Below are 12,327 nucleotides of genomic sequence, written 5' to 3' on the forward strand. Positions count from 1 at the left end.
CGGGGCGTGGGGAGGCTGGGAGCCCAGGGGAACACAGCCGCGCACCGGTCTGGTCTGATTATTCCCCAGCTGCCATGCGGCAGGCACGTCAAGCGCGGGCGCGGAGCAAAGCCTTGCGGCCCTTTCATCTCTGCCCGCCTTCTGCCGCCTGCCCCGAGCAGCCGCGGCGCGGCCAGCCCGCCAGCAGCGGCGGGGTGCTCCGCCCGCCGCGCTCCCCCGGCACGGCTTGCGCGAAGCCCCGAGCGACAGCAGCTTCACCCGGCCGGCGGGGCCGCGCACGGGCGCGTTGCCCAGATGCGGTCCCGGGCAGGAGCACCCCGCTCCGAACGCGGGGAGCGGCGTCACGCGACGCGATTGCCGCCGTTAGCCCGGCACGGCGGCCACCCGGGAAGCGGCGCCCCGGCCGCCCCTCCGCGCGCGGACAGAGCGGCCCCTGCTCAGCTGCGGCCCCGCCCAGGCGCCGGCGCTTCCGGCCGCCCCGCCCCCGGCCCCCCGCCGGCATCGCCCAACCGGCGGCGCGCGCCGTCCTCCGCCCCGCCCCTCCCCGCCACGTGACCCGCGCCTCCCCGCGGCCCGCGGAGATGTCAGCTGAGCTATCGCGAGAGGCGACGGAAGCCTGTAGGGGACCCGGCCTTTAATGTGCGGTTCGGCCCGCGTTCCCGGGGTGAGTTTGTAAACAGCGGCGCGGCCCGGCCCGGCGGCGGCTCCTCCCTCCGCGCTGCGGCGGCGCCCGGGCGGGCGGGCGGGCGAGCGAGCGCGCGCACCGGGGGCGGAGGGGAGGGAGCGGCCCCGCTCGGCAGTAGGCGGGGGATAGCCGGGAGGCAGTAACATGGCGCCGCCGCTCCTCTCCACGGCAGCCCCCTCCCCCACCGCGGCCTGCGGCTCCCGCCGCCCCTAGAGCCGGGGCGGGGCGGCCCGGCCGGCGCGGCGGAGACCGTTACCCGCCCGGAGGTAGGGGTCCTGGCGGGCGCCCCGAGGGAGCGGGGCGGGGAGGCGAGCGGAGGGGGCGCAGCTCCCCGCGCCCCGCATGCGGAAGCGGGCTGCCCCGCGGGGGCATCGCCGGCAGCGGCCCCGGGCCCGGCCCGCGGCGGGGCGGGGGTGAGAGGCAGCGGGAAGGGCGGGAGGAGGGGGGCCGTCGGGCCCGGCCCTTCCGCCTCAGCTCCGCTCCAGGGAGGCCTCTCCCTGCATCCATCTTCTGCTCTGAAGGGAGGTGTGGGTCCGTAGCCGGCGCTGGTGCGGGGGGCGCCGAGAGGGGCAGGGTGGGTGGGGTGTCGGCGGGGTGAGAACAGCTTTTCTGCACCGGAGGGAGGTGTTGGCCTGCCCGGGATCTGGCCCTGGCCGTGGCCCTTCTGGACCCGTCGCCCCCTTGACTTTGCCTGGTATCGTGCATTATGCCTCTCGAGTTGTCTTAATAAAAGGTCTCTGAAGCTTTCCGGTGAGAACACACCTCGCAGACCCTCAAGCAGTGGTGGCTGCACGATGTTTTGGGCACAAATGTTTTATGCCACGATGCAACTTGATGTTTGGAGTTAGGGGATATGTGTGCTGCCATGTTGCTTCTGCAGTCTTATTCGTTCTACGATCTCTTTGCATCCCTTTTCTTGGAGTGAGATCCATGAGTATGTTTCCATGTCCCATCCATGCGCTCTGTGTCGCTTATTTGCTTTTCATGACGTTGCTTTCTCCCAGAGGTGTTTATCTTCAAATAGTGATACTGTCACCTGTTTCCTTGCACCAGAATGAGAAATTCTAATAAAGCTGGAAATTCTGAATCATCTGCTGCTTTCCAAGTAGTGACCCTGAGTATGGCCAAAGTGTATTTGCTTTTTCACCTTGTAAAATAATATTTTTCTTTTCTTCTTGTCATATTCTACCCATGGCAGCAAATGTCATGTCCCAAGCTCTTGCCGAGTGTAGAGCTAGATGGAGTTAATAAAAACAAATGTTCCTGAAGCTAAGGTCATAATACTGCTAGGACTATGTTAGGTGCTAAATTCAGCACTAGCAGATAGAATGAGGAGGACCCTTCCGTGTGGTCCTAGTCTTCCACAAGTGTTCTAGATGTGATTTCTTCAGCCTTCCGCTCATCTGTAAGTTACTGTCTATTAATGGACATCCAGTTGCAGACATAATTTCAGAGGGACAAACTATAGTCAAGTTAGGTGTTCACTTGAATTGTCTTAGAGTTTATAATTATGCATTTCAGAATCAAAATCGGAAAGTTGTCTTATTAAAAAACAAAACAATAACTTTGTCAGGGACAGCTTGTTATATAATGCATCAAAAGAAATGTGAAATAATAAGAAAACCTTAATGTGTACATGGAGTGAAGCGGCGTCATACATAAGGTGCTTTCAGGTCTTAAATTTGATGATACATAATTTTATAAATAATTTTGGTTTTCATGCTACTTCTGTTTTGTGACAAAGTGTGGATCAGCCTGAAGTATTCTTTTGAATCTTGTTTAATTAAATTTTGAGTGTATCTAGTGCCTAAAATTCCTTTTCTATTGTCAGCTATTCTTTTTTTTCCTTCCACTGTTAATTTAAACTTACAAATATGCATTTTTAGCTCTGAGAAGCTTTACTAACTTTAAAAGTTTATATGTTATTTCTAATCTCAACATTTTTTATGGTTTCTTAAAATAATCTTGAATTTCTATGTAAAAATAATGCATTAACTGTTTTCAATGGAGCAGACATGATTCAATGCTATTAACTTATTTTTAAAATAATGACTAGATTTCAAGTTATCATTGTCCTCCCGCATAACGTAACTACATTTGTTTCAAATCAATAATGTACACTCTGAGGAGGCATTGGATATAGTTAGTGATAGAAATATGAGTCAATATTTAATAATTATGCAATAAATATTTTTTTCAAGTTTATGCTATACTGTTTCCAACTTTGTACTGTGTCAGTTTCAGTTCAGCCTGAGAACTTTTCCATTAGCTTCAGTTCAGATAGGAGCTTCTCTTCAGTAAGTTATTCCAAGCAATATAGTAGGTTTCCCTTTCTAGGTAAATGCCAACGGTCATTTATATTATTGCTTACAGGAAAGGAAAAGCTCATTCGGTTTTAATGAGCAATGGGAGTCCTGTAGTGGTATATTTATTATATATTTAAAGATTTTTTTTGAAATTAAAGTCTTAATTATTGTATTCAATTTTATACTTCAGGGATGCAATCTGAAAAAAATGTAAAAGTGAAGTAACTTTTTGTTAAGCTTTTTTTTTTTTTTAATTTGTCAAAAGTAATGTAGCAAAAGGAGACTGGGTTTCTAATGTTTATTAGGTTGATGGGCAATATTAATACGTTCAAACCTAGATGAATGAGCTGGGGAAGGTAAGTCCTAATATCCCTCTAAGCAAGTTGTGAAAAGATCAGTGGAATATTAACCCCTGTATATTTCTTCTCTGACGTTCATTGGCCTTTCACTTACCTACAGGAGCTGTATTAACACAGCATGAATTTTCAGTAAGTCAAAGAAAGATCAAGGCGTCTCTGAAAAATACTTAAGCCAGGGGGTTGACTTAGGAGCTGCCATATTCAGCCAACAGGAAGTGTTAGGCCTAAGGACCTTTCTTTATTCCATTTGTGCTCTCTGTTTACCAGAAATGTACCTTCATATGCCAAAAGCCTGCTCCTTCAGCAAAACTGAGGTAACTCAATTGCTTTGTTTCTGTACATGTGATGATCTGTCCACCTGGCTTTCTTGTTCTTATTTGAACTCAAGTCAGTTGTCCTCACTTCTTGCATCTTTTCTTCTTGTCCAGATCCTCTCCCCTGTATAGAATCTTAGACAAACCATGGAAGGTGTGGAATTAACTTTAGACATCAGTTACAAGCAGTTAACTAATCACATCAGCAAAAAGTGCCCAACATTTTACTTCCTTAAAGAAAAAAATCTGAGCATTATGCGACAGGCATTACATTCTTCCTTATTCTTCCCCAGAACTCTCTGAAACAGATCATGTGTCTTCTAGGAAATAGCACAACCATTCTATTCAGCAGTGAAGTGTGAAGAAGGAGCTCCCGTTTTCCTGGTTTTGAGGTTTACAACCTTTAAATATTCTAAACTATGGCTTATTGTTTTCTTGCAGAATCTACTGAGCTACTTTCTGGTGATCCCGCTTTCTTTATGAGGAAGAATGTTTTTATTTTTCAAGTTTTTTTCCTCCATTCTCTGCATCATTCAGTTTTATTTTTTAGGAATGCTAAATTCTATGGCGTCATACAAATACAGTCAGTCAGAACACTTTTGAAAGCGTACCGTAATGATCAGGTATTAATTACACCATTTTTGCTTTACCTTTCTTCTTTTGCTTTATAGGAAACTGAAAAATAGCTGTTCTGGTCCCTCCAGGTAAGTGGAGCAATGATTTTTTTCCTTTAAAATACAAATTTTCACTTTATTTTTTTATGTTACTTCTTATTAAGTGGTGTATTCTACATACTGACTTCTGATTTTTACTGAAAGCTAAACTTGCAAGTTTGCCTCTATAGAAAATTGTGGAAATAAAGATAGGCTCAAATGTGGGAGGTGATTAAAATTTATGCTGTGCAATGCTATATGGAAGTATTGAAAGTATAAAAGGTGCCCTGTTCATTTTGATTTGCGTTGATTTGTTTGGTTGCATGAGAAATCCATCTCTCTTAATTTTGCAGTGTTTCAATTTGGAAAACAAAAATAGCTACTTTTTTTTTTTCCTCATCTAAAGAAGCATGTCTGTTAAAATTCTTGTGTGGAGCCAAGCAAAACACTAAATTCAGCTCTTCAGGTAACCATTAAGAGAATGTTATTCTTTACTGTGGCAAATATATTCAGTCCACTTTACTTTGAAAAAGCAGGCATCTCAAGTAGACCTCTTAAAGTTGATAAAGACTTTGAAAAATTTTGACCTTGCCCTTTTATGCTTCAGTTTCCTATTATAAAATGAAGCTTTAAAGTAAAATCTTAAAATTCTTATACTACCTAAAGCAATTACACACTATGATGAGATCTACAGAAAAGCTTACTAAGAGTTAATAATTCTGTCTACAGTAAGGGTTTGTATCTTGCAGTAAAAAGGGACACAACCCCAGATCAAATGTAAAGAATAAAAGGAAATGTTGAATAGACATGATTGGTCTTGAGGAAATGCAAGCATCCGTAGGAAAATACATCACTGACACTGTAACTTCAGTGCTTTGTAATGTATAGACCCAGGGGAGACTTGATGCTGATGGACTACTGTAATTCGGATTTTTTTTCAGTGGCCCAATACAATTTTTGTCCAACTTTCGTTTTTTTTCAAACCAGAATGTACAGATGTTTCTTGAGTTGAAGCCACATGCAAGTGGTCGGTCTAGCTGCAAAACTTGGGTTTGCATCACATGTAAGCAGTAGTAGATAAATCAGCTGCTACTGTAGCTGGCAGACTGTCAGATTGTCCTCTCTGGACTGCCTGGATTAGGGGGGTGACACACTTGTGAGAATGTGCATCGCTTCTTGTTTGCTGGCCAGTAGAAGAATGCTGGCATTAAAAAGTTTTAAGGTCGTCTTCCCCCTCCCAGCTCCCAATATGTTTATAGTTTTCTGTCTTCTGTGTTCAGTTCAGGCTGTTTTCTTCCATGCTGTTTGTGTCAGCCCTGACATTACAGAAGGGCGGGCTCTGTATTGATTCAGTGCTTAGAATAAGTAAGACTGCACAGCCCATGAGCAGGTTAGTGCATAGAGGTCTTTTGACATACATCATGCTTTATACAGGTGAAGTGTGCAGAGGCTGTAGCTACAAGTCTGAATCTTTACTAGGTATGTGTGCAGAATGATTTTTCTCAGCAAATTTGGAGAGGTTTTTGCAAGGGTTATCATTAGGTACACATTTTTAAACAGCTATTTAAATGTTTGATAGAAAAAAATTTTGAAACGAGGTGTCGGTTGTGTTTTCCACGCTCCTGTATGTAGGGAATTAAGAGAAAAAAGAAGAACCTTTACCAGTAAAATAAGCCAACAAGATACTGCTTAAGTCGGTGTATGATTCTATTCTTTTACAAATTGTCTACAGGAAAGTATTTTAGAAGCAAGCCTCAGAGTATGTAGTAATAGTTTCCAGAAAGCGTACCTAAGATGTTGAATTAAAATCTTATAAAAATATACAAATAATTGTTGAAGCTATTTTTGTAGCACATTTAGATAAATATTGATGTGACGTTTCATAGAAACATCTTTATTTTTTAAATAAGCACACTCTCCTAAATATTTGTAAATTGCTTGCAAACCTGTTTTTATTTCTCTGTATTGTATATATTTTAAACATAAATATATATACTTATTTATATATTTTACTGTAATGTTTGCTTTCCAAAAGTGATAAAAGAGGCTTATGGCATTTTAAATCGGCGTGATGTGAAAGTATTTTACCTTTGCGTTGAAAGTATAGAGCAAGCACAAAAAAAAGAGATTACTTTCTGATTTAAGTACCAAAGTTGATTACACTGTGGAGATTATTTCAAGGTTTTCCCATTTTCAGCTCTGATTTCTCAGTGTAACTCAAAAGATTTCTATGTATGGGTTTCTTTATGCTACTGAAAGGAATTTAGGGTTAGAAGGCTTACAGAAGAAAGTTGCAGTTCAGCGGGCTGTAGTAAGAATCATTTCAGTGAACCGTTTGGTTTATCTGAAGAGATAAGTTAAGGCTGGAGTTTCACGTTCAGATTGGATTGCTTCAGGAACCATCTTTTTTCTGTGGGACAAGGTGTTTGCTGTTGCCTGTGGCTATAATTCATCTCTAGCAATTGGGTTAGTAGTTTACGTGCTTTTATTTCTCATTTGGTTGGGTAAGTAACATTTTTGTCAAGATGGCATTTAATTTGCTATTTTGGTTTTCAGGGGGAGAATATTTTCTAAATTCTTCTTTCTTACTGTGATGTTCTCTCTCAGAGCAGCTGGTCTCCAATAGCCTTTTGAAATCAGTGGCACTCACAAACTTCTTTTCTGAAAATTTGCCTTCTGTGTTAGTCTTGTTATTCCTGTCAGGCAACAAACAATCTAGAAGGAAAAGAGGAGGCGAAGTATGGCGTTGGTTTGTTTGTTTGTTTTTCCTAGCAGCAACAGTTTTAGTTGTTGGGCTGTAAAGTTAACCACGCTAAGTCTTCTAAAGCTGTCAGAACATTACTGAAGTTTGGATTGTCTTTTGCTGTTGTTCATCTCTGTTTCTAGCTATGACGTCTTTATGGTATACTTCAAATTTCAGAATTATCTTGGCTTGCTCAGAATTTCATCCACACAAATTTTTAATCTCTCCAAGGATGGAGATTCCACAGTCCCACTGGTCAACCTGTTCCAGTGTTCAGCTGCCCTCACTGTGTGATTTTTTTTTTTTTTTTAAATCTTTTTTTCCCATCCCCTTATACTTGCTCTTAACTGTCTTAGTGTGGCTTGTGAATGTTGCATCTCATCCTTTTGTTGTACACTACCCAGAGTCTGGATCTGTCTTCTCTATAATAATACATTAGGTAGTGTAAGGCAGCAAGTAGATCCTTCCTTAGCCTTCCTCCTCCATGCTGAACAAACTTTGCTTCCTGATATTCCTCTTGTATGTAATAGTCCGGCCTCCTAACTATTTTGGTGGGGCCCCTGCTGGTTTCTTTCCAGTTTGTCATCTGTCTTGAGGGGCTCAAAACTGGACACAGCACTCCAGCTGTAGCCTTGTGAGTGCCAGATAAAGGCGAATAGTCACTTCCCTTCATCTGGTTGCTATGCTTTTGCTAATTCATCCCAGTAGGCTGTTAGCTTTCAGTGCTGCAAGTGACATGATGCTGAATCGTGTTCAGTTTGTTGTGCACCAGGAGTTACAGGTTCTGCCCCAAAGGTGCTTGACAGCCACTTGGCCCTCAGTCTGCACTGTTGGAGTCACTTTGTTCTAGGTGCAAGCTTTGCATTTGTCTTTGTAACAGGTAAATACAATCCTTACCGATTTGGCTATGCTAATGGAAGTGCTTCAAGATACTTCTTTTTTCCTCAGATGTTATCAGGAATCCCTTTACAAGGCATTACCTCACAAAATTCCTTGTGGCCTGCAGTCAAATAATAATACAAAGATCAGGAAATGAATTTATCTCCAACTTTTTTCCAGTAAGTTTGCCAGGAGGACAACTTCTTTTCTTTTTCACAGGGACTGATTTTTAGTTTATAAATCAGGCATTCAAAATTCACAGGCTTCACAAACTAAAACATGGAACCAGATAATGACTTCATATGCCAATATGTGTTTTGGTAATATTCCTTTAAAAGAGAAAATGAGCAGACTTGAAAAATTGATCTTTACAGCTTATGACCTAAGAAAAACACTAATAATGTGGATGGAGTAGATTTTATGGCTGATACTATGCACTTGTCAAAGACTGACAGCACGCTATAGTAACAGAGTGGGAAAAAAATGCCCTACATGTATTTTTGTTAATCAAAATCGTCATCCTTTCCTTTGGATAAAAAAAAAAAAAAAACAACCCAGAATTGTTTCTTACACCATCAGACATTTCTGGTACAGATAAAAATTTTCTTCATAATATATATCCATATGTGCATATTGCAGCCATATATAACTATATGGTGCCCCATGATCAAGATTTAACAAAGCAAATTCCTTTTGAGATCTAAAGGAGACTCTCTCTCCCAGTTTTGAACTTGTATTTTAAAAAATCTGACTGTTGCATAGCTGAACAAGGATAATAAGCTCATGGGATAGCTTTTAAGTGTCTGTTGAAGTTCCCGATAATATAAGGATGTAATCCTAAAGCTTCATTGATAAGGGCCTTATTTTTTACCCTGAAGCCTTAGTCATGAGTATTCAAACTTGCCCATAATCTTGTTAATACTCTTTATTGGTGACAGTACCAAGTTTGTAGTTTGAACAGTTTAAGAAATATTTCATCCCTTTAGAAACTTGAGACAGGTTATGAACTCTTTGCAAAGAACAGCAGAACACAATCACATCCCTGATTTGCTTTGGCATCCTTTCTTTGGAACACGAATGTTTCCCTGAGTTGTCAGTGCCAAAAACTCTAAAGTTTCTGGCAGCCATTCATCTCTTCTTGGCTTGTGATCTCAGCTCAGTATCCCCATTCTGTTGAACCTACATATTTAGAAGTGACACTTTGGAATCTCCTGCACTCCATGTTTTGCTTCTTTGCTGTTCGGTGCCCATGACCAAGGACACTGGGATCTGCTTCTTCTTGAAGTAATATCCAAAAAGTCTGTACAGTAGTTTTGTACTGTACAGGTGCAGGCAAAAGGATCAGGTTGTGTGTTCCCTACAGATCTCTGATGTATTAAGTCTTAAATGATTTGCTTACGTCTACTTGATGTGTCTTGTGTCTAGTGCTAAATGGTGTACCAGAAGTATGTTCTTAGGATGGTTAGACAGTTTCAGAAGCCTTGCAACTTTTCATGACCAGCCTGTTGGGGGAGAGATGGATTTATTCTGCTTATGATCTTTAATCATAAAGACATCTTTATTCATCTTTATTTGCTTCATCAAGCTAAGCAGTGTTCAGACCTAACATTGTTAGATTTCCATACAAATACTCATATTTAAAGATGAATGTATTTCCTCCAGGGTAAAGCCAAAGATGGGTTAAGAGTGCTTGTCATGTCCTGGCTAATTAGCTAATTTGGTACATTCATTCCCACCCACCCCTGCCCGCCCTGTTACTTGGCCTTAAAATGAGGTGACTTTAGTGTTGAGATTAGTTACTCATCGCTATTGGGTTTAGTGATGTGACAACAATATTTTTATTTTCTATGTTCATCGTATCAGAACTTTATTATTTTTTGTCATCGATGTCACAGCATCCACGTACTAGTTTTATACTAGTCCGGCACAGGTTGGCTCAATCCCATCTGTGTCCCTCTTTCTCTTCCTGAAGCGGGGTGATGCTACCTTGCGATGTTTGTTCTGTGCTTGCAGGACGAAAGAGCAGAAGCATCTCTTTCTGTCTGAGAGAAGGCATAACTAATTAGAGGATATATTGAAGTAAACCATTTCTTTGAAAAACTGTCGTGTTTCCTGGGTGAATGGTGGGCATTGTATCATTTATCTTTACAAAATCATGTATTATTACATGTGTAACATGCATAGTAATTAATATCTTCTTTCAGTTGCAGTTCATTGCCATGAAAAGGAGGATATGATAGTTTGCCCTATGAAACAGGTTTATATGTGAAATCTGGCAGGTATGTGTATTAGTATGGTAGGTGTGGTTATGCAAAACAGCACAAAATACAACGAATATCTATTACTTCTTTCTTAAATAGTTTTTTAGCCTGTTGGTAATTTAGTTATATAGCTGAAACATTACTAAAGTACATGATTTTGTAGTTAAATTGGTAACAGTTTACATAAAGAGCTATTTGCTAACTTATCTTTAAGGAGCTTTAAAGATTATGAAGAGACTAAGGAATCGGCCACTTTTCTCATCTGTTGGCACTGTATCCTTGACTAATCAGTATTGTCTGCTGCTTTGCTCTTTTTTTAGTTGTGGGAATTGGATCGTTATTACAATGTATTTTTATTTCGGAAACAAGTTGTCTTACTATATTTTCAGATACTTTTTGCAGTTAGTCATGTTATGTACGAATACTTGCCTTTCCAATTGAGATGGATGTTGAAAATGTACTATGTCTCTATTGGGTTTTGTGTACCTTCCTGACAGAGCTTGGAATCCAGACTCTACTTGAATCCTGGGTATTTAGATTCACAGTGTAGCCAGAAGGCAGGAATTCTTGCCCATGGAATATTAAAATATCCTGTGAATGTTGATGTATTGATAATTTGTTGCAATATTTGTAAAATTTGTTCCATTCTCATTTTAATCCAGGTAGCACAACGACCTGTGGAATATGAGTGATGACAAACCCTTTTTATGCACTGCCCCTGGATGTGGCCAGGTAGCGATCTGACTTGAAGTTATTGACATGGATCAAATAAAAGTAAAACAGTGAAATGTATTTCTAGGGATCGAAGAAAAGGGAATTTATGATAATTGCTAGGTTTTGCTGAAAAGCAGATGACAGCAAGAATTTCTAGCATTTTGTGCGTTTTTTCAGATAATGCTATCCATAGAAGAAAAAAACTAATTAAATGACCCTTCCTGAGCTGAAAACAATTTCATTTGCTAGCCCTGCTTTATTTGCTTTCATTAAAAAAAAAAAAAACCACAAGAAACATCGTAATTTGTATCACGTAACCTGTACTTTTCAGAATGTTCCAATGTTAGTGGGGAGTTCTTTGTGAAGCTTGCTTGTCACTAATCTTTACAACTATGGTGACTGCAAATATTTAATGACATAATTTTTATGTATGTATATTTTTGTATGTAGGAAGATGCTGATAGTATGCATGCCACAAAATATATTTCAATTCCTATTGTAGTTTTAATGTATTCTATTAAATAGCACTAGTGGATATAGAGCTGAATGTGAGCAGAAAAGTAAAAGTATTATTGAGTGTTTTTAGCAGATGGTTGCTTAAAAGGAAGCTGTCTTAACACTTCAATTTAGTAACCTGAAAATAAATGAATTTGCATTATCTGCTGCGTGAGATGGACATCCCTGCATCCTTTATGTAGAATTGATTTCTTAAACAAGCTGAATTTTTTCATTATATTAATGCACTTGGATTTATTTGGATTTTTAGTTCAAAATATTTTAATTTTTATTCTGAAAACTTAGTTTTTATGATGAATGACAGCATTAATATTATATTAATTGAGCCTTCTGTATTTAAAGCAGGAAAGGACTGAGATTTCTTATTATGTCTAATATGTTCAGAGACATGAACAGTAACAGAAGACGACTGCCTTCTCCTAAGCAATATGTTTGTCCCCATCCTGTTTGAGTCTCATTTTGATGTAAGCTCTGTCAGAAGTGTTTTGGCAACTAAATCTTATAGAAGACGCATCATGGGGCTACAGCAATCCTTGATCTCAGTGAAGGAGAAGAGAGAAGTTCATGTCCCTGAAAATGGGCAAGGCTTCTCCAGATGCCAGGTCATACTATAGAATAGAGAGAGGAAGTCAGGATCTGGAGATCCCATTCCCACTGAAGGAGCCTGTCCATCACATAGTGGGGACACAAAGATGTACTTAAGTCTTCTAGTGTGATAGAACACCAAGGTTTCTGGCTTATGCTGTATCTAGAGATAAGGCACAGGAACTATGGAGAGCTGGGCATTTGGAACCCTTGGCAACAGAGTTCTAACAAAAAAAGTGCCTGGCCTGTATCACCTTGTCTTTCAGTGATCCTGCATTTTTAATTTCCCTCTCGGCTCCACACATACATGTC

General features: G+C 41.0%; 1 protein-coding gene across 10 annotated transcripts in view; it reads left to right on the forward strand.

The window, feature by feature from the left end:
- The first annotated feature begins 545 nt into the window (after nucleotides 1-545).
- ATF2 (activating transcription factor 2) overlaps nucleotides 546-12,327 on the forward strand; it is a 51,545-nt gene continuing 39,763 nt past the window's right edge. For 4 of the 10 annotated variants that reach the window (XM_087731378.1, XM_087731388.1, XM_087731385.1 and 1 more), the window contains exons 1-4: nucleotides 546-664; nucleotides 4,336-4,368; nucleotides 10,144-10,218; nucleotides 10,863-10,932. In XM_087731378.1, coding sequence (XP_087587504.1) covers nucleotides 10,885-10,932 — 48 coding nt within the window. In that variant the 5' untranslated portion in view covers nucleotides 546-664; nucleotides 4,336-4,368; nucleotides 10,144-10,218; nucleotides 10,863-10,884. Of the gene's footprint in view, nucleotides 665-766; nucleotides 952-3,645; nucleotides 3,665-4,335; nucleotides 4,369-10,143; nucleotides 10,219-10,862; nucleotides 10,933-12,327 lie in introns of those variants that run through there. The other 6 variants (XM_087731384.1, XM_087731387.1, XM_087731379.1 and 3 more) reach the window with 5 other exon arrangements.

Source organism: Nipponia nippon, unplaced genomic scaffold, assembly GCF_047370975.1.
Source record: "Nipponia nippon isolate SJK-2023a ecotype South Korea unplaced genomic scaffold, ASM4737097v1 scaffold_5, whole genome shotgun sequence".
Taxonomy (NCBI): Eukaryota; Metazoa; Chordata; class Aves; order Pelecaniformes; family Threskiornithidae; genus Nipponia; species Nipponia nippon.